This window comes from Chaetura pelagica, unplaced genomic scaffold (genome assembly GCF_000747805.2).
Source record: "Chaetura pelagica isolate M959 unplaced genomic scaffold, ChaPel_1.0 scaffold50, whole genome shotgun sequence".
Classification (NCBI taxonomy): domain Eukaryota; kingdom Metazoa; phylum Chordata; class Aves; order Apodiformes; family Apodidae; genus Chaetura; species Chaetura pelagica.
Window position 1 is genome coordinate 7,190,288 of NW_009952366.1, and position 20,407 is coordinate 7,210,694.

Genomic DNA, 20,407 nt, shown 5'->3' on the forward strand with positions numbered 1-20,407 from the left:
CTCTACATTCTGTATTCCTCCTATTAGGTAGGTGTAGACTCAGCCTCCTTCTCAATTCTCAGCCTCTTGCTGTGTCATGCACTCTAGCTCCTTGTCATCTTGGTGGCCCTTCACTGAATTTATTCCAGTGAATATGTCTTTTACTACAGTGTCCAAATCCAAACATTATAATCTAGATATGGTCTCACAAGTGCAAAATAGAGGGGAATAATAATTTCCCTTGACCTGCAGGATATGCTGTTTCTTATACAGCCCAGAATGCAAGTGGTCTTTGCTGCAAGGAAGGGCATGTTGCTGTTATGTTCTAGTTAGTGTCCATCATCTCTGCATATGCATTTTTCTTAGAAGAGAAAGCGTTTCTGTAATAAATAGGATTAAATGAGTGATCCAAAAATTCTATCCATCTGTGCATTGATCCTTCATTTTTTGCTGCTGACATTGATGCCAACATTCCTGCAGAACAAGTTACAGACTGAATAAATTCTGTAAATTAATTGAAAGGTACAGTGATTACTTAATAAAATCTTATTCCATTCTTACTTAATAGAAAGTTAAATTAAGGGGCTGATCAGTTAGAGAAGAACACATTTTCAGTAACTGGCAAATACTTGATGGCTAAGCCCTGCTCTGTTGCTGAAAGAGCGTATTTATCAATAAGCATCAGGATACAAATTGAAGAGGAGACTTTTGCTGAGGATGTTCAAAACATAACAAAGCTTGCAGCTGTCCTTACAAATATTACAATGTGCATGCCTGTAGAGCATGCTGCTAAAAATATTTTGGAGAACACCTTTTAATAGGAAATCCCGAAATGAGGATCAACACTTAGAATTCCATTGCTGATAGTCTACAAGTAAAATAAAAATGAGCTGAGTATGCCTCTTTCATAAGAAACTGAGAAAAAACTAAATATTTCATACACAGCACAATTTACATTCTGAAAATTCAAATGTTTTCCCATTTGAAACAAATGGGAGGTATTATTCTTTGTGAAAATGCTCACTGGAAGTAATATGTTTTTGAACTTGTCAAATAGGAGAGAGTACTAATAAAGAGTGTGACTTGTCATAGAAAGAAAATAAAAAAGCCCATGCTTATCCTGTTGCATTCAGTAGGCTTCAACTGACTGCTGCCACTGGAGGGTGTAGCTATTCATCGTCTATCACAATGGGTTGTTCCAGAGTGCATTTTTAATCTCTTTTTCTCAGGGACCAGCTGCATTGATCTTTCTCAAACACAGAACTTGCCTAAGTACAAAATGTGTAGGTCATGTTTCTTTTGTAAGGCCAAATAGCAACTACCATATGTAATATTGTCCTGGTGCTCATCAGCTGGTAACACAGTTGTGTTGAACTCTCAGAAGCTTGAATCCAAGTTACTATTCTCCTATATACTGTATATTATACTTGTATATATTTATTGTGTATTTTATTTATATCTGTATCTAATGTATTATTTATAGAATACAAATACATTTGTATACATAGATTTATATAACTATTTAGGTGAAGAAAAAGAAATTCCTTTACCTATTTATGCTATCCATATGCTGAGCATGTGTGTAAGCACTGGTCACTGTCAGCATCATATGTTCAGTTCATGCTGTATAGATTAAAACATTTCCTTACTGCAAATCCTCCTCAAGGATGATTTTGTACCTTTTTTAGATGAACTCCAGACATCCTACTCATTAGTCTAGTAGCTGGAAGTCCATCAGGCATATCTGTGAGCTTTTTACTTTTTAAGTGGCACAGCTACTAATATTAGAGGAAAAGAGCAAGCTTTTGAATTTCTTTCTAAATTACAATAATAGGTTTAAAAGCAAATTGCACTACAGACAGATTTTTCTAGTCTTCATTTATGATTCCAGGTAGCATTTCTATTGTACACTATCACTGCATGTCATAATGGATTTTATTTGGTTATTGATGTAGCGTCTAGATCAGAGCTTACAGGACAGGAAGATCCTTTGTTCCTTTACCCTGTAATTTCATGTTGGACATCAAACAGTGCTTATCAAGAAGGTAGGATAATTCATGTTTATTTTAATTTTAAAGGCTTCTTTACTTCAGAAAGTCACCAGTAAAGCTATCTACTTCTTGCTTGGAGTAAGCTCTTGGAAACTTCCTCTTAATTTTATTCTCAGAAATACAAAATCAAGTAAAACATAGCTTAGAAAAGGTTCTTAATATGGTCACATTTAGAAGTGTATTAAATGCTTGCAACAAATTATTTTAGATGCAAATGTTAAGTATATAAAATATGCATATTTAAATAATTTGATTAATGGTTATTTTCTACTGACCTTAAAAATGAGCTCATTTTTAAAAAGTTGTGTCAAGTTTCAAAAATTCTGTTTGTATGAATGTTCTTTTGAATGTTCTTTTTAACTTGAGATACCAAATTTCTACATTAAATTATGTTACTGAAAGAGGAATTCACAAAAGTCTGAGTAAGCCTGTGTTTTTGAAATAAGATTTAAGATTTTGGTATGTGGCCTTTGTCACTACCTTATTTTTTTTTAATAGTAGTCTTTGAAATAACAGTGTATCCTAGCCTGTAATATTAGTGTACCTTTCAGATAGGATCAATATTTATTTGTTGATGGTAAAAAATTATGAAGGCTGCCAAACAGTAAAAGCAGTTTGCAAACAATTAAAAAGCTGCCTAAAATCTAGACAACACAGTTTCACCTCTGCACTGAGAACTGTGTGATGCTTTTAGGCTGATGTGTCTGTCACTGAGAAAAGCAACTTAAGTAAACAGGATACAGTTACTTTGTTTATGCTTGCTTTATTGTTTTTTTCAGAATTTTCAGGCATGTGTGCAATTAGGCATGTTGAATGTCTTTATAAAATTGCATGGGGTACTGCATGCTAAAAAAATAGTTCCAAACCTGTTTGCTCAGTCCCTAAAATATTTGTCAATCTAGGAGTATAAAAAGAGTGAACTTGTGGTTCTGGATGCCTGGTCACAAGAAGTATTTAGCAACAGATATTGTGTATCATGACCTATCTTATTTTACTGCCAGTATGCCTTTCCCCTATCAGTATGCAACATGAAATGAATACATACTTTAAGACATACATAGCTATAGTTATAGCTGAACCCAGAAACTGCTACAGCATAAATGTAAAACCTGTGTTAATTATTTGTTACTTTGTTCCAGTGATGAAATTCAGAAACAATTCACGTTTTCTTGAGTTCTTTGTTCAAGTTTTGCACAAAATCCTGAATGAAGAGAACTTTCAATGTGTTTTGGACTGGGCAGGCAATGTGGAAGATTACTTGAAAAGGTAGATCTCTGTTATAGTAGCACTGAAAACCTACTATTTTGGTTTACCACTGTCACATTTAGAGCAGAAAATGTAAATTGTACTTGGTAGGAATCCCATCTGCAGCTATTTCCATGGCTCCTACTGTGCAGAAGTTCCATGAACATAGGATTATATAGCTACAGAAAATACTGTATTATGACCTGGTTTTACATGGAGACCTCTCGCTTGGCTGTGTCTAATTAAAACTCCTGGTTCCATTGGCAATTTCCAGGATTTTCCTTTGCACAGACACCACTTGGTACTATGGCCATTTGCCATATTATTATGAGGCAGTGGGATAGTTTAGAAAAAACTTGTTGGATTAAATCAAGAGCAAAGTGGTCAGGACCTCCTGTAGCATCTAAAAAATTCTATACTGAAAGAAGTGGAACCAAATTGTAGACACTTACCTAAAAGGTTCCCAAAGAAATTTAACTTTATCTTTGGACATGAAGAAGTTCTTTGCAGAATTCCCAAGTGAATTTGGGAAATAAACTGTTTTGTTTTACTGGAACTTAGGAAGGTGAATAGTTGTTGCCTATTAATTCAGATTTCTGGAATAAACCTTGAAAGTGAGCACTCCCTCTTTTGAAGTGAAAGAGGAAAAGCTGCTGAATTTTCAACTCCCAGTGAAATAGGAATGGCATGTGCTCTATCTGGTCCCAAAGATAACCTTTAACTATGACAGGAGTTTAACATGATGCTGATTTTAACATTATTTGTTTGTCAGGAGAAACGACCAACTTCTTTGTATCGATGGAGCTCTTCCAGAAAGGAAGGATAGACACACTACAGGAGCTGCAGGGGTTCAGAAAGTGAGTTTTACTTTTAAAAAGTTATGTGTGTCTTTACTGGGCAGCAATACCATAAGCACAAACATGAATTTTTAAAAGCTGTATCGATTACACCTGAGCTGGAGACATGCATAATTACTAAAATTTGGGATACAAACTCTAGTCCCTCAGCTCACCTCTGCATTCCTCAAACCAGGAAGAAAAGCTGGCATGGGGCTTATCTGAAAGAGGAATTTGAGATGCATCAGAGTAACGAATTTCAAAGTCAATGAAAACTTGCCTTTCATCAGCTCCCTTTAAAAAACCAGTATGTTAATAGGAAATGCCTTGGGTACCATCAGAAAAGAAAATGAAAAACTTTCTGGAATATTAAATAACTCTTTTGCTGTCTTGTTTTGACAAACATTTCCAGAATTTATTTTCTACTCTGTTCTGTTCCTGCATAAGCCTAGAGGCTGTATTCCTCAAGTAATTGATAATGTAGGTATAAATAAGTATTTGAAGTATATTTAAGATTTTAATGGAAGATTTTTTTTAAAGAATACGAAGACCTCACCTTTAAAGAAAGAAGCATCAGCTTTGAAGAAAACAGGAAAAGAAGCCTCGCGTTCTGTTCCAAAAAAGGGGACTCTTAGACAGTATTTAATGAAAAATCCAGATGCACAAAGGTAAATGAACATAAGCTGTCAGGTTCATATGCAGAGCTAAAATATTTTGACAGAAATCTCGTTTCCAATTAAGTGTGTATTTTAAAACTTTTTTTCTGTCAAAGGGATGAATTTGTGCACAGTTCACTCCCTTTTCTCTTTTAGTTTGATATAAAATGGGCTTCCACTCAGGAGAACAAAATCTGTCTCATCTCTGTTTCAGAGAATAACTGTTGAAGATTGTGAGGTATTTGTATTAATAATCAAAGACTGTATTTCAGTTGTGTTGGCTTGAGCATGTTGAGTCATCATGGTGGAAAAAAATACTTTAATCTGCATACTGTAAAGCTTTTCAAACTGTGTTGGGGAGTTTACCTGTTAGAAATCTAACACAGGATGTTTCTCTTTTCCTGATGTTCTCATTTCAGAGAGACTTTTGTCATCCCTTTCTAGCCTTTTTAGATTCTCTGTAGCTTTTGGAAAACTGTTTCTTGATAGAAAAAATGAAAATTCAATCACCTCTTTTGGCAGATTATTGTATATATTTGGTCAACTCATTAATAATAGTACTTTCTGACCCAAAATAATTTGTAGTATTCATAACCTGGTGCTTTGGTCACTTACGTTTCCAGCAATTAGCAAGTAAAAAACCAGAATTATCTGAACACAAGCAATCATACAACTGATTCTAGAAGTGTTTAAAATAACCTCAAAAAAGTCTTCTGTACACTAAGTATTTACCTAAACTGACCATTTTTCCTTCTTGACAGGAAAAACCTACCTTACCTAACATAATTTTCATGTCTTTGATTGGAAGAGGGGATATTTAACTTATTCTGGGCTTCTTGCTTTTTCAGCTACTCTTTGGTATCTTACATAATAATATTAATCTATCAGCGGTGCATATGATATACTGTTCTGCCCACATTTTAAAGGTGGAAATCCAGCAGAAAAATAATTTAGATTGATAAAGGGATCTGTTTGCAGTTTATAGAAATAAAGAAAAGAGATTTGATTTGGCTACATCATTGTATGTGTGCCAGGCAGCACAGAACTGTTTGATCTGGCAGAGAAACTTAGAAAAATCTATGGCTGGAAATTAAAACCAGGCATACACATTTGAAATAAAATGTTTTCTCACAGTGAGGATGGTTAGCTACCAAAACACAGCAATAAAAAGAATGATCCACATTTATAGTGTAATAGTAGACCTTCCATCTCCTGAACAGACTGTGTAAAACACACTGTGTTAGCTGTAATAACCCGTTTGGATGATTCAGATGCAAATAAATTCAAACACAGAGCTAAGCTTTTTGTAAGTACTAAGACAAATATCTTTGTGAAGTTGTTAAAATGTAAGATGGGATTTTATGTGTTAAGGGCACGTAAAGAAGGAAAGTACAACTCCTTGTTTTGACTGCAGCAAAAATCCTTTTGCTAGAAATACGTCATATCCTTCTGAGTTAATACAAGTCTATGGATACAAAATGGGATGTTTCTGTGTATCTTTACCATGATTTATTTTCTTTTCCTGGAGGTTCAAAGAAACACAGTTTCATATCTAGCTACTTCATATATTTTGATTTAGCAGATGCGACAAAGACTTGCTCAAAGCAGCTCATAACACTTTGGTGATACTGCTGAAACCAATTGTGAGTAGTTACTTAAAACAAAAGAATTTTCATCAAATGTGTCTTGAAGAGATGCCCTGGAGGTCTCAGATGAATATCCATCTGGCACTTGCACACTACAACTTGCTTAAAAAGGAACTGGAAGAGCAATATGGCATTGAAATTTGTGGTTCACAGCATCTGGACAGGTATATCTTACTGCATCATCAGTGATAACTGTTCATGTAGATTATTGTGTTATTGCCATTAATGCAAACAGATCTGAATTACAATATCATCAGTTGGTTTATCATATTCAATATCCAAATGTGAATTGATTTATTATGTAACAAGTTTTGCTTTCCATCATATGGCAGGTGACATGCACATTTTTGGTTGCTCTCTTGACCAGTCAGATGGAAGTTTTGAAATATACTACAATGTGCTGGTTTTTGTTTCCTTACAAGTTTTGGTTGTCATTCATTATTTCTGATTCCTGAAGCTGCTGGATATTAATCAAAATTCACATTTGAGAAACGGAATTTTTGGTGTATATAAAAATTATTTTAAATACTATATCTGTGGGTGTTTTGGTGTGCTTTCTTTTTTTTTAATCTCCCATTCTGCAGTTACAAAATTTTGGATCCTGAAATATTCTCATTAAATAACTCTGGCACTGTAGTGGTGAGAGAAGATGTAGAGAGTAACATGAGAACAACTCCTCCTCTCCTTAAAACGTCAGAAATGACCAAAAAACAAATTGGTAAGAACTTTTAATGGGTACACAACTGCAATCAGTTTCAACTTAACTTTCTCTTTCTCTTAATTTTTATCTTGACCTCCATCTTAGTTCACCACTTCACCTTTGGAAAAACACTAATGTCAATTTAAAGAGAAGATGCTTCTGGATTTCAAAAGTGCCCTCCATATTTACTCGTTTTTTCATACCTAGTATAAAAAAGAAGTCATAGTCAATAATGGGGCATTTATACTAACTCTAAGTCATAACAAGAATTTATATGTTTAGAACTGCTACTACATTAGTGATACTAGCTTTTGGTTTGCAGAAGCCATGCTGCACAGTGCTATTAAACTGATAATATTCCATATTATTCTGAATTATTCTGTAGGTGTTAATTAGTCTGTAGTTTCCTTTAGATTTCTTATTGGGGCAATTGTTTCTTGAGTCAATCTGCAAATCTTTCTGAAAGTTATAGATGGAAGTTATCTTTCAATCTTTAAATAGAATAATTTAGGTTTTCTTTATGTCTTGCTCCCCAGTTTTGTCCTGTGGCAAAGGCTCCCTTTTTATCTTCTATGACTTCTACTTCAGTTATCTGTTTTTCACACTTACTATTCTATTATTCCAACTATTTTGAGTAACATCCATTGAGGTTTCAACAGGAGCTGAAAGGCTCCTGTTTGTAGGTGTCTGTGAAATATAGGACTTTGATTACTTCAGAGGTCGGTGATAACATACAAGTCAGAGCAAAGTAGTCTGCCTGGACACCACAAGTTCCAGAAGAAATCACAAGCCTGGTCTTTTCAAAAGTGCTTCAGGGAACACCTTGCTACAGCTGTAGAGAGCAAAATTTTCCTATCATTCCATGTAGTACTTCCTTAGGTAGGAACCAACCAGCCTTTTTGCCTTTTCCAAGGAAATGTGACAAAAACTAGCAGTTTAATTCACTGGTTCTCTTTGCAACACCTTGTGGTACTATTTTGTCTTGATGCTTACAAGTCACTGAGAAACTAGTCACTGAAAATTGCAGAAAACTAACAGAAATCCTTTGCAGGAATTCTTAATGGAGGAGTTTCATCAAATGCTTCTTCCTGAGACCTATAGCTCAGATATTGCTATATCCCACTATCATAAAAATCTGTGTTTCCCCTTTGAATATTTTTGGTATTGAATAAAATGATTAAGCTATTCTTGACATACCACAGAATTTGTCACACTTCTTCCTGACTTCTCCTTTTAAGAGGCCTGTGTTTCAGAAGGGTTCTTGGGAGCTTACTACATGGTGGTGTCTTCCTAAAACTTAACTTCTTTGAGGGTTGAGTTTTGGCTTTGAGGTTTAAAACTATTTGGTACACAAACCCCCCCTATTTTTAGCCCTGCTTCTTCCAAAACTTAAGTAAAAGCATCTTATATTTTAAACATCATAACCTCATAAATATGATAACCTTAACTTTGGCATTTTCTAACATTCAAGTATTTAGCTGCCACAGGAATATCCTAGCTAGCGGATAATATTTTCTTTTTCATTTTTTTGAGAACTTGGACTCATTTCTAACCTGTGAACTTCTTGTCTTGAGGTACTGGTAAATCTGAGCACAGCATTAAACCCCGTGGAACAGATACTCCTGAAACTAAAAGAAAAAAAAAAACAGAAATATCTGTCTCTCATTCCCCCAAAGAACGCAACCAGGTTCCGTCAAGCAGCGCTTTATTGGAGCGTTTTACAAAAATCTTCTTGCATTTAAGAAGAGCACTGGTAAGATGTGCTTTCTTATGAAACATTTTGTTTATTGCTAAGCATTGCATTACAGTACTTTCTACTATCTACATAGCCAACTCACTTTAGAAACTTCAAAAAAACTTCATTGTGAAAAAACCGTGATTTCTCATCTTCTGCAAAATGTCCAAGTACAGTGTATAAAATGTCAGACATACTACCTATTATAGTGTATATTTCTATCAAACATATAGGAATGTATATAAATGTTTTATTTTTCATTTTGTCTTTGTAACTTTTTCATGCTTGTTAAATCTGTTTGTAAGTAGTTGAAGACTTACCTGTCCCTGTACCAGTCTTAATGAATGCCTTAGTAGCATAAAAGAAGGAGCAGTGATTGAAAGGAAATGCAGAGACTATACTTCCCATAAATGCTTCTAAAACCCAGTTAAAATACATGTATAGGGGGTGTGACTTAATTTTTATTTCTTATTCTCACACCAAAAGCAACAATTAAATTAAGTTGTAAATTAATACCCCTTTGAAAATTTCCAAACAAGGTTCTATAATGCTTTATATACATTGATATATTGAATGATCTTTTCTTAAAGATAATCCATAGGCTGCAGTCTTGAAAGTTTACTTATACCTAAGCTTTGCGATAAAAGAATTAAGCTCTTAATTTCTGTATGTCCAAAGTATAATTATATTTTGAATTATATGCACAGGTTCTTGCTCACCGTGGTGGCCACTGGACTTTGCTTCAAAATGCTTGTCGAGAACTTTGGAACTATACTCAAGAATTACAATTGATTGCTAATCATTTACTTTCCCACATGGCTACATTTCCCATTACCAGGGCTTTTCTTCAGAACACCATATGGTTGCCATTTTATTTAGCATCAGACATGATCATTGATATGATAACTGAACTACAAGCAAGTAGGTCTCTTAAGGTAGAAATAATTTTTTATTAAGACAGTATACTCTTTTTTATCATAACATCAGCAGAGATAGTTTTCTTTCTCTTGCATTATATTCTGGTATTTCCAAGTCATTCGCTGTAAGAAGTTTTTAGAGGTTTACAGTATTTTCTAATCTTTATAATTTTGTTTGAAGCAAAAAATTTTGAAATTAACAGGTAGAATAATGTGTCTTCCCTGTAGATTGTGGATCCTGAAGGAGACTTCTGCATCCCCAGTTGTTTAGGAGGTATTATGGATGAGAACGGTGGATCTAATCTTCATCCACAGTCTCCCTTGGACGATGTGAATGTGCTTGACTTGAAATGTATATGTAATCTGATTCTTAAAACAATAGAATTGTTATATCAAATGGAGAAATGGGAAGCACTGGTACACATAGCTGTACAGTTTAATATATTTACACAGTAAGTTTAAACCAGCTCTAAAAGAACTGAATAGCAATGTTATACAGTTAAATATACCATTATTTTCCTTAATTACTATATTTTGCTTTTTTCAGTGAGAGATACACAGAACAAGTGAGTCCACTGCTGGTGTATGCTCAGAGGCAGCTGCTGAAAAGGATACAGCAATTCAGTGGCCCAGAGAGCCATGAATCTCATTTCGTAAAATCTGTGTCTGATAGTGCACATAAGGTGAACCACAGATTTATTTTTTGGTCATTCACGTTCAATGTGAACTACAAGTAGAGCTGTACATTCACTGAGTAGATTAATATGTTTTTTCATAAAGTTCACAAATAATAAATTATAATAATGCACATAATTGTTTGAAGTGCATGGAGAAAAAGGCTTATATTATATGATTCCATAAGCTGCTCAGTAGGTTTCTCTCATTAAAAGCCACGTAGTAAACTGACCTTGCCACTTGTAATTTTTTCATGACATTAGCTGTTTAAAATTATAATTCACCTGTTTTTTTAACCTAAGGTTTATTTCTTAGAAGTTTCACTAAAGTCATCACACAGTTGATACTTCTAATATATTTCTATTACTAATACAAGCACAGGACTTGAAGGAGAGTGAGGAACGTGAGGTTTGTTCTGAAAGTGAACATTGGTTTCAGGAGTCCATTGCCTTGCCTAGAGGCAGCATACAGGTGCCCAGGGCTCACAGGAACTCAGAAGGTGCTTCTGGCTTGTGAAGGGCAGCTGAGCTGCTCAGTCTTGTCTCTCCGCAAGGCTGTTTCCTGATGACTTCTTTCAGTCCCTGCTCTTCAGAACATGGTCCTTTGTCTAAAAAAAAGGGCAGCGTGACAAACCACTAAATACTGATCATAGTTTTGAAAAAGAACTTGCAGAATAAAGACTGATGTTAGGTAATAGTAATAAGGATTGTTCAAAAAAGACATTATCAGGTTAGAAATGTGGAAGGTTTGGCTACATTTTGCAATGTGGTACCATTCAAAGAGACTAGGACTAGTTCTGAACTGTTTTTTTTTGCTTCTGAAGTGATGTAGCTACATTAGCAAAATAAAATGTCTGTGCTGGATCAGCCCTTTATAGAAGTCTGGAAGTTTGCTTCTCCAACAGGGTTAGACTGCTTCCATTACTTGCTTAGAGCTATTTTGTATAAGGCCACATAGCTTTACATGGTGCTTGACAGGCAGTGTGCTCTTTAGGCATCCTTGCACAGACAGGTTCTTTGTAAGCATGCATTTATCCAGACAAAGAAAGGTGGAATACTTGCTGAACATCAACAAGTTGCTAATGATTATGGCAAATACTAAATAAGATACAAGTTTAATTCATTAGCATCTGAACACTAATATGTTACATCTAATATTTAGGTATGAATGTTTCACCTCTTAGTGACAAGGGTACTGGTTATAGGTCATTTGTGTTTTATAAATTAGTCTTCTTATTTTGTGATATGAATAAGTATTTAGATACTAAGCTTTAAGCACCAAAAATTGATTTTTCTGAATATTTGGCTTTAACATGAAGCAAAACTTCCCCTTTAGATGAGCTGCAGAAAATACATTGAGCAGAAATTACAGCTGCCTGTTGCCTGTTCTCCCCGTGAACTGATTATTCCTGAATGGTTCTTCTCTCCTGACATGGAAAAGGATTATACAGGTCAGAGCACATTTCAGTATTCTTAGTTCTCTTTTCTCCCAACCCCCTCCCTTTTTTTCATACTGGATTTTGTTTTTAATTCCTCCTTATCATAGATCTTCCACTGCTCCTATAATCTGTTTTGTTTAGTATAAACTCAGTTTTGCCTTTGAATTTTTATTCTTGATATTTTGCGGGGATAGTAATCTTGTTAACACCTTTCCAAATATATTCAGAGTGTATCCGAAAATGGAGAAGAGCTGTTGTCATCCAGATGCCAGATGACCTACAGTACTTTGAGTGGTCTTGGTCCAGTTTTCCGCTGGTATTGTTGGATATCCAGCAACATATCCAGAAGTTAATGTGAACCTGCACTGATTTTAATAGACTCAATAGAAAAAATTGAAGTATAAGGTGACAAAAAACCTATTTTGCCAACAGTTCTTATTCTTTCCAGTGGGGATTAAAATGTTACAGTCATTAAAGAAATTTTGTAAAGCATAGTTCATAACACAGAGATGACAACACATTGTACCCAAGGCTTTGTGTGCAATTCACCTGAGGAATGCCATTGAACAATAAGTAATGCTGTATGTAATGTGTAACATACGATTATGCATTCAGAGAAGACAGCATGCTGACTCACAGGTTTGGTACATAGGAGCTATGGGAGTTACCGGAAATGGGATCAGCAGTTGTAGTAAAAGATTTGTTTCCGATCTTCAGACACCAGAATTCAGAGCAGTGAGCTGAGCTGAAGCATGGCCAGTGAAGTTGGAGTTCAGGAAACATAGATGTCACATGACAACTAAAATGTAACACTGAAAAAGATACAAATGCTCAATAGTGTTACCGGTGGTTAATAGTTTTGCTTTAATTCATAAGCCAACATGAAACAAGGATGAACATTACATTAATATATTTTATTTTTTAAGTTGTGGAATTGTTTGAATATAAGTTTGGGGGGGCATGCTTTACTAAAATATATATTTATGTAATGCAAAATTTTTATCCATAATTATTAATTCTTTTTAGATTGTAATCAAGCCAAAGCCCTCGTTTATGTACCTCTTGATGTGAATGATACACTGAAATGTTTTAGAGAAACTCTACAAAATTCTAAGCATCACAGCAGAGCACTGAGACACAGCAGAAAGCTACTTTCATTACTTCTTGCACACACACAAGGTGAGTTATTTGTTGTAGTGTTTCTCATTTAATAACGTGTATATGCAGTTAAAACAGTACAGAGTGAAAGGAATAGATTATTTTAAATTCAAGTTTTAGTTGTTACTGATGATTAGAAAGAGCATAGAAAGGAGAGTTATATATGAAGCTCTGTAAGCACAAGCTCTAAACCTGATTTCCTATGATTTTTGTCTCATGGTTGGATGGTTTGTTTTTTTTAAATCCAGCTCTTTCTGTCTGCAGACAAACTTCAGTCAGAGGGCTAACTGGCAGCTCTTTCCAAGTTTATTTTCTCTAATATGGCACATATATTCATTTTTTTGCCCTGAGCAATGAGCTGTGTCCAAGGAGTTTAACTAGGAGACACATAGGATCACGCCATAGGAAACCAGATAAAAATAGGCTACAGGAATTGTATATTTGTTTGAGTAATGTGGTGTGGAAGTATTTGTGGTGTTGGAAATAGTATAATACTTTTCCAAACTGATTGTATAAATCACTTTTCTGATCTAGAAAACTGTGGAAAAGCAATCAGCAGTAATATCACTTCAGAGAGAAGGGTGACGTTTAATATGGGAGTTGAACTGACATTCCTACCAGCACCATGGGACCTTGCAAAAGAAAAATTTATTTCCTCCAGTATGGTTGAGAGTAAACCAATGCCACCATCGCAGTTCTCAGTAGTGATCTCTTCTTATGAACAAACAATTGGTAATTTTAAAAATAAATTTCTGTTTGCAGTTCAGATGTAGTATCATTCTACCTATCTGCGTTCATGTATGTTTATTCCAGTGTTATTTTCCTCTGTCAGTTTACAGATATACTCAACCTTCTTTCCGTTGATTCAGGAAATCTGCAGTACATCCTAAACAAGCCACTAATTAATTCATAACCTCTACAGTTATCTAATTTTTTAAAAAAGATACCAATTAATCCCCAAATTAAAATCTGCTATAATGTTTAGCAGATTATTTTTCATTCCATTATTGTGGTTTTTTTTTTAGGAATCAGACATTTTCAATTCTGTACATTTGAATATGTGACCTAATTGCTTGGCTTCCATGCTACATTCTCCTGTGGCTTTACTCATACAGTTACAGTTCAGCACTGCTACCTGTTTTTCCTCTGTGACACAATAGGTAAAGTGTAGCAGGTCAACATATGACATAAGTTCTTTTATTTGAAGTAAGAGATCTAGAAATGAGCCAGGGACAGTGCTGCTGTGCAGAGGTCACAGTTGATCTCTTGAAAAGGAACACATTTGACAAGTCTGAGAAAACAATACAAAAGCTTAGGTAAACAGGTCCATAAATACATCCTACTCTTTTTAGTTAGTAGAAAAAAGGAATTGTATGCTTGAAAGTAAAATCTATAAACCTAATAATTCTTTAAAATATTATTAATCCATTCAATTACATGTGAATACATGTCTACTTCTCATGGAAAAAAAAAATAAGATTCAAAAGCTGATTTAATGATGTATTTTTTTTTTCTCCTTGATTAAAAAATAAATAACAGGAATTCTTGAAATAAACAACCAGAGAGAACTCAAGGTTCAGGCTCTACATGAACTTGGAAATCTTCATTTTTATGCTGGAAACAAAAGGTACAGTTACTGGATTAAAAAAGAGCATGGTTTCATTTTTTTTTTTAATTGGCATTCATATGTTGTCTTGAGAGTTCTTGTGCTGTCTTCAGGTCTATATAACTTCTTTCATCTACCTGTCTATTAGATATCTTTTGTGAGACATTTTTGCGTAAATTGTGTGTTTTTCTTAGCTAGCTAATTGCAATTAAGCAAATTAATTAAGCACCTCTTCTTCTTAGGAATTAATATCTATTGTTTGACAATTTAATGCTAGTGTACTGTTGACCATGTATCTTTTTATGTTGTAGAAACTGTATTTCAGTTTTTCACTTAATAAAAATTAGTTCTAACTCAGGCAACAAAGGTAAAATGAAGCAAGTCTTATCTTTCACTTTGCAAAGTGTGAGCAATATGATGAGGACTTTTTTTAATGTGTTACAGAGCTGCTTTTAAATATTGGTGTCAAGCCCTTGACGAAACACTCAACATTGCTGATGCTCTCAACAACTGGGAAGAGTTAGGTTTTCAAAAAAATGCTACAGACTGGTTTGCAGTTGAAACATCTACTGATACTAGTCAGAAATTTCTTTCTCAGGCTGGAGTTTGGGGTTGTTTGCATGCAGCAGTTTTAGTGGCTAAGATAGCTCAGTAAGTATTTTATCTCCGTATGTACGTATTTCATATTTTAAAGGAATTGCTCATCCAGGACAGTAGGCAACTTGAAATTAATTTGAAAACAGTGATAAGTTGCTATGAAATAGACTCATCAAAAGCAGAGAATTTTTTTTCTTTCAGGAAGAAAGTTGCTCTTTTGGATAACATTGTTTGTTCCCTTTTCTTAAGTGCTCATCTTTGATTTTAATTGCAGCTGTATATTATATGGAGATGTCACAGAAATAAAATAAAATTATAAAAAGTCATAAACGTAAGGATTTTAAAGTAATATTGATTTTCAATAGAAATATCATGTCTCCCAAGTCATTGTACATATTAAATATTAATGTATCTTAAGGGCAGATTTACTGCCTGAAGTACTCATTTTCTGGTGAATTACAACTAAATGAAATTTGAATTACTGTTTTAAAGTCTACCATCAATAAATATTTCTGTCCAGTAGTTCCTGACTGGTTGTAAAACATTGTGGATATAATTCTGAGCTGCATTGTACAATATAAAAATGAACAAAGTATAAAATATATCTAAGCCAGAAGCATTATATCCACGAAAGGGCAGAGTTTCATTTGAGTAAACTGCCTTGTCTCAGAAGCAGGGCTCATTAATAACATTGTAAAATACCTGTAAACCAAGGTAGCTTTGAAAGTATTAGCATGGGTATTTCGGGATCAAATGTCATTGTCACACTCAGAATTAACACCCAAGAGGAAAAGCAATAAGTTCAAAATGATTCTAAACCACTGCTCTTCTAATTCTGAGCTGTAGTGCAGTCTCAGGTCCAATTAGGCAAGACTCAATCCCTTGCTGCTTTTACAGGTGCTTGTGGCACATAGTTGTGCACTGTGTGCTATCCCTTTGTTGCTAATATGTCATTCCAAATCCTGGCAGGGATCTGGAGGGAGCTGTCCTCCCAGCTTCTCACTCAGATCTTTTCATTCAGACATGACTTGTGCTGTTAAACATATTTCCCTTGAGGTGCTCTTTCCAGAGCAACTTAGTCTCAGGCTGTAAAATACAAATTAAAGGGTTCTGTTATTGTAGTAAGGATTTCTGATATTGTAGATCAGAGGAGTAGCCTGCTATCAGCATGGTTTAAAGCTCAGATGAGGTCCTGTGTGAGATTAATTTAATCTAGTTAGACACCTGCCATGTGAACATCCACACCTGCTAGATATTTTAGGCTTCCTTTGTGGAAAGAAATACACTTTAAGGCAGGATTACTTGACCTGCTTTATCCTTCTAGTTTTGTGTGAGCTGCATTTTGCATGTAGATTGCCGTTTCTCTCTGTTAATTTATAAGAGAATCCAGACAACTCCCTTTGTCTAGGTATGTCTTTGGTCAAACACTTTGCATGGCATGGATGAGTACCTATCTACAGAACAGGCAGCTGTTTTTCAATGTGGAAAACTTCTAGATTGTGTTAGTATCGTTATCATACTAGATAAAGAAAAAACAAGAGTTTGAATAATTCATATGGATAGGCACGTTCGTATTTCTTATTATTTGTTGTACTTCAGGTATATAACATCAAAGATGAGATTAAGAATGAAATACTGCTATTTTTCTGCCATACTTTTTAAGGTAAGAATACAATTTCCGTTAGAACTTATGAAGTTGACAAATTGGTTCTAGAATTTCAGTCGCAATAAGCCTCTATTAAAATATTTCTCTCTTCATTTTTGATGCTAAAGGAAATCTGGAGATCAGAGGTAGATGACAATTTATGCACATTAGATGAGATGTTTTTATTCTCTTTTTTTTTTACATTATTCCTGTAGTATAGCCTAAAAATTATCACTTCAAGAAAAGACTAATGTCACGGAGAAATAATGACATACCAAAAAGCAGAGATGGCTAAAATATTTGGCAGTCAAATATATTTTTCTTCTCTTGAAGCATTCTACTTAGGAAGAGCTTGATGGCATCAACAATAGCAAAATGCTGTCAGATCTGTACAGAGTCTTCACAGGTTGTCATAAAATTTCAACCAGGAGAACAGACTCTTTGTAAAAAGAAATTTTTGAATCTTTTTTTAGCATTGAAAGATAATGGTTTGTAATACTAAAATCTCAGCTCTTTAAGATGTTTGCTCCAAAAATAGAGGGTAGTCAAAATTATTCAGTTTCATTTACAAAGAAAATAATATCATTACAATTAAGTTTGAAAACTTTTAGAAAGAAACTATAGAAGAAAAAAGGGTTTCAGTTTACTTTTAAAAGGAAGTTTTAAGATACCAGTAACAAAAGTGATATAGGTAAGAGGAATGCAAGTATTCTGTCAGGCATACTTCACTGGGATCAATGTTTATTCATCCCAGTGCAGCAACATGTAGTTTGTCGGTTTCTTCCAAAACAAACCAATACCACTCCTTAAAATCTTTAAAATCCACGGCTGTGATGGTGTGACCTGTGGTAGGCCACATTTAAAATCTCGCAAAGTTTAACAAAGGGAGAAAAAGTTGAAGAAACAAAGAGGAAGGAGATTTTTTACTATCTACTAACATTATAACTGCTAGTGGTACAAAGCTGAATGATTTTGGTTCCTCCTTTTGACAGGAATAGTATTAAGCGTTTGTTCCTGTTGTATAATGGGAGAAATAACTGATTTGACTGAAGGGGTTCTGATATTAATTGGGATAGGAGCAGCTTGCAGGGTGAATGTCTTGAAAAATATAATAAATTACTGTCACCATGACTTTGTGAAGTTTAAGCACATAATTTGTTCTTTCATTTGGGAAGCTTTTATAATCTTTTTAGATTCCACCTCTAGTAATTGCTTTAGGCTTGTTAATATCAGAGATCTGGATATGAACATACTAAGCACAGTTAGGAGGGGTATCCAACATATGAGACGTTAGCACTCCTCCCTTTCTAGAAGAGGAACATTTAAGTTACTTCCTTAAAGTTCACATCAGTTTTAAGTGATATTATTTAAGCTGCACTTGCTGACCTAGTTTAAGGTGGACCTAGGGTGGAACTAGCTTTTAACTGGCCTTAAAGTCAGCACCTTTCCCCAAGCTGAGGTGGTGGTAGGGCAAGGACTTAAAGCAAAGTAAAAGCGAACTAGCTTTCTTAGCTTGTGGGGTAAAGAAAAATACTTTTCTTCTGATGGAAGATGTTTTCCGTCTTCAGACCGGAAAAGAAATGTTTGAATATATCCCCAGAATCATCTCAACAATTTTTTTTCCTCTGCATTTTCCTAGGTTTTGGAGATATTTGAATAACTTAAGTTCTTTTTGTCTGCTAATCAGAGGTTTATCCTACGAATTACCTAAGAAGCCTCTGTGAGAGCCCCTAGTGATTTATTAGTATTTTTCCTGTGCTTCCAGGGGTTTATTTGGGATGCTTTGACTTGGAATCTGAGAGAAACACCATTGGCTCTTCAGGAAGATTTTTAATTACCTGGGGAGTACTTGCTGAAGAATCTCTCATGAATATTTCTCCTCACTCAGCTTAGTTTTTCTCTTTTGAATGTTCTATGAAGTATTGCTCTTAGACTATTTACAGCCAGTTTTTGGTTTTGTTTTGTTGTTGTTGTCTTTCTCCACCAAGTCACATGTAAAGCCTTTTTTCTAGAAACATTTTTCATGGTTTTGTCTGGAAACAATTGAACACTTAAGACATTGACTGGATTTCATATATGTAATTCATTTAAGTAATCTATGAGTCTCAAGGGTTGGAGTTTTTTAGTGTTTAACTAATCCCTGTCCATCTTTTCACAAGTAGTTTGTTATTATTACTTGCAGACCTTGTTTAGAGCTTCTCTTCCACATCCAACATGTGACTATGACTTTGCACAATATGAAACAAATATGCTTATTCCTGGTATCGACTTGTTCTCTGATCGCTACAGAGCTGATATCTCTACTGTGGTTGCAAGTCTGAATTTCCTTATGGTGGAACTACATTGTGCAAAACAAAATTTAGTAGTAAGTATTATTTTTCTATTCTAGAAATTAATTTTAAGATATCAAGTCTTTTTTTTGTTTGCTTGTGGGTGTGGATGTACTTAAGAGATACCTCAGAATCTCTAGCAAAGAACGTATGTGTTTACATTCTGTGGCACTGAGACAGAGGCAGGGTATAGCTTGCTGCCTGATTTTTAGAATATGCAGGCTACTTGTTTATTCAGGAAGATGACAATTCTTGATCCACTTACCTTAGGCACTTTAGAGGAAATTTCCTACTATATACAGTTTGGAATAACACTGTACTGAGAATTGCTTAAAATGCAGTATGTCCAGAATGCTTTCAATAATTTTACTTTCACATTCAGTAAATAAAATCTCTTCTGCTGTTTTCATTTTCACATTCTGTTATTCCTCTGTATGGAGTGTTTTTAGAGCTTCCCTCTTATGTTGATTATGTGGTTATTTCCTCCACTTAATGACTGACCACTTCCACTTTAATCCAACTTATTTCAAAGGTACAGGTATCTGTACAGTGCTGAAGAAATAGATGGAATTGCTTACCAGTACTGAAGAAAGCGTAGTTCTACTTCTGTTCCTGTTTGGTCCTGTATACTCTAAGAGATTTTCATGTCAGGCAGTTCTTGTACACATTTACAAATCAACTTTCAGCATGACTCCCGGCAGAAAAAGCAGATAGTTTTCTCGTGCTTTAATGAGTTGAGTCCACTTAGGGAAAAGTCCTGCAAGTGGAAGGGCCAGTGTAAGGGAGGGGAAAAGATTGGATGACTGGCAGCAAGGGAGTTAGAAAAGGTTAAGGGTAGAGATGAAAGAGGCATTAGAGAGGAGGAGGCAGCAATGTTTTACCCCTTTTTTGTCAGCAAGCCATTTGTTGGATTGATTTCTTCTGGAACTTCAGGCTAAATGTCCATCTTACCTCCTGTTGTTATTTCTTGCTCATCCTTCTTTACTGGAGCTCACTTTATTATTAAGCTTTGTCTAACTGTTCTCACTATGGGAGATCAAGTGAGGTCAAGGAGCAGACAGTTACCTGGAGGGAGGGACACAATGTGACTGCTTGCTTCGCATCGCCATGCTTATTTTTTATTCTTTCCACACTTGTGCTAGCAGAGTATAGATCCAAGTCATAGATCGTGATCAAAGTAATTGCAGTTTCAG

General features: G+C 34.9%; 1 protein-coding gene across 1 annotated transcript in view; it reads left to right on the forward strand.

The window, feature by feature from the left end:
• CFAP54 (cilia and flagella associated 54) overlaps positions 1-20,407 on the forward strand; it is a 119,518-nt gene that overhangs the window by 53,314 nt on the left and 45,797 nt on the right. Inside the window, exons 28-34 of the mRNA XM_010008074.1 lie at positions 3,170-3,296; positions 4,048-4,132; positions 4,652-4,779; positions 6,998-7,131; positions 8,688-8,866; positions 9,994-10,217; positions 10,313-10,448. Of these exons, the coding sequence (XP_010006376.1) occupies positions 3,170-3,296; positions 4,048-4,132; positions 4,652-4,779; positions 6,998-7,131; positions 8,688-8,866; positions 9,994-10,217; positions 10,313-10,448 (1,013 nt within the window). The remainder of the gene's footprint in view (positions 1-3,169; positions 3,297-4,047; positions 4,133-4,651; positions 4,780-6,997; positions 7,132-8,687; positions 8,867-9,993; positions 10,218-10,312; positions 10,449-20,407) is intronic.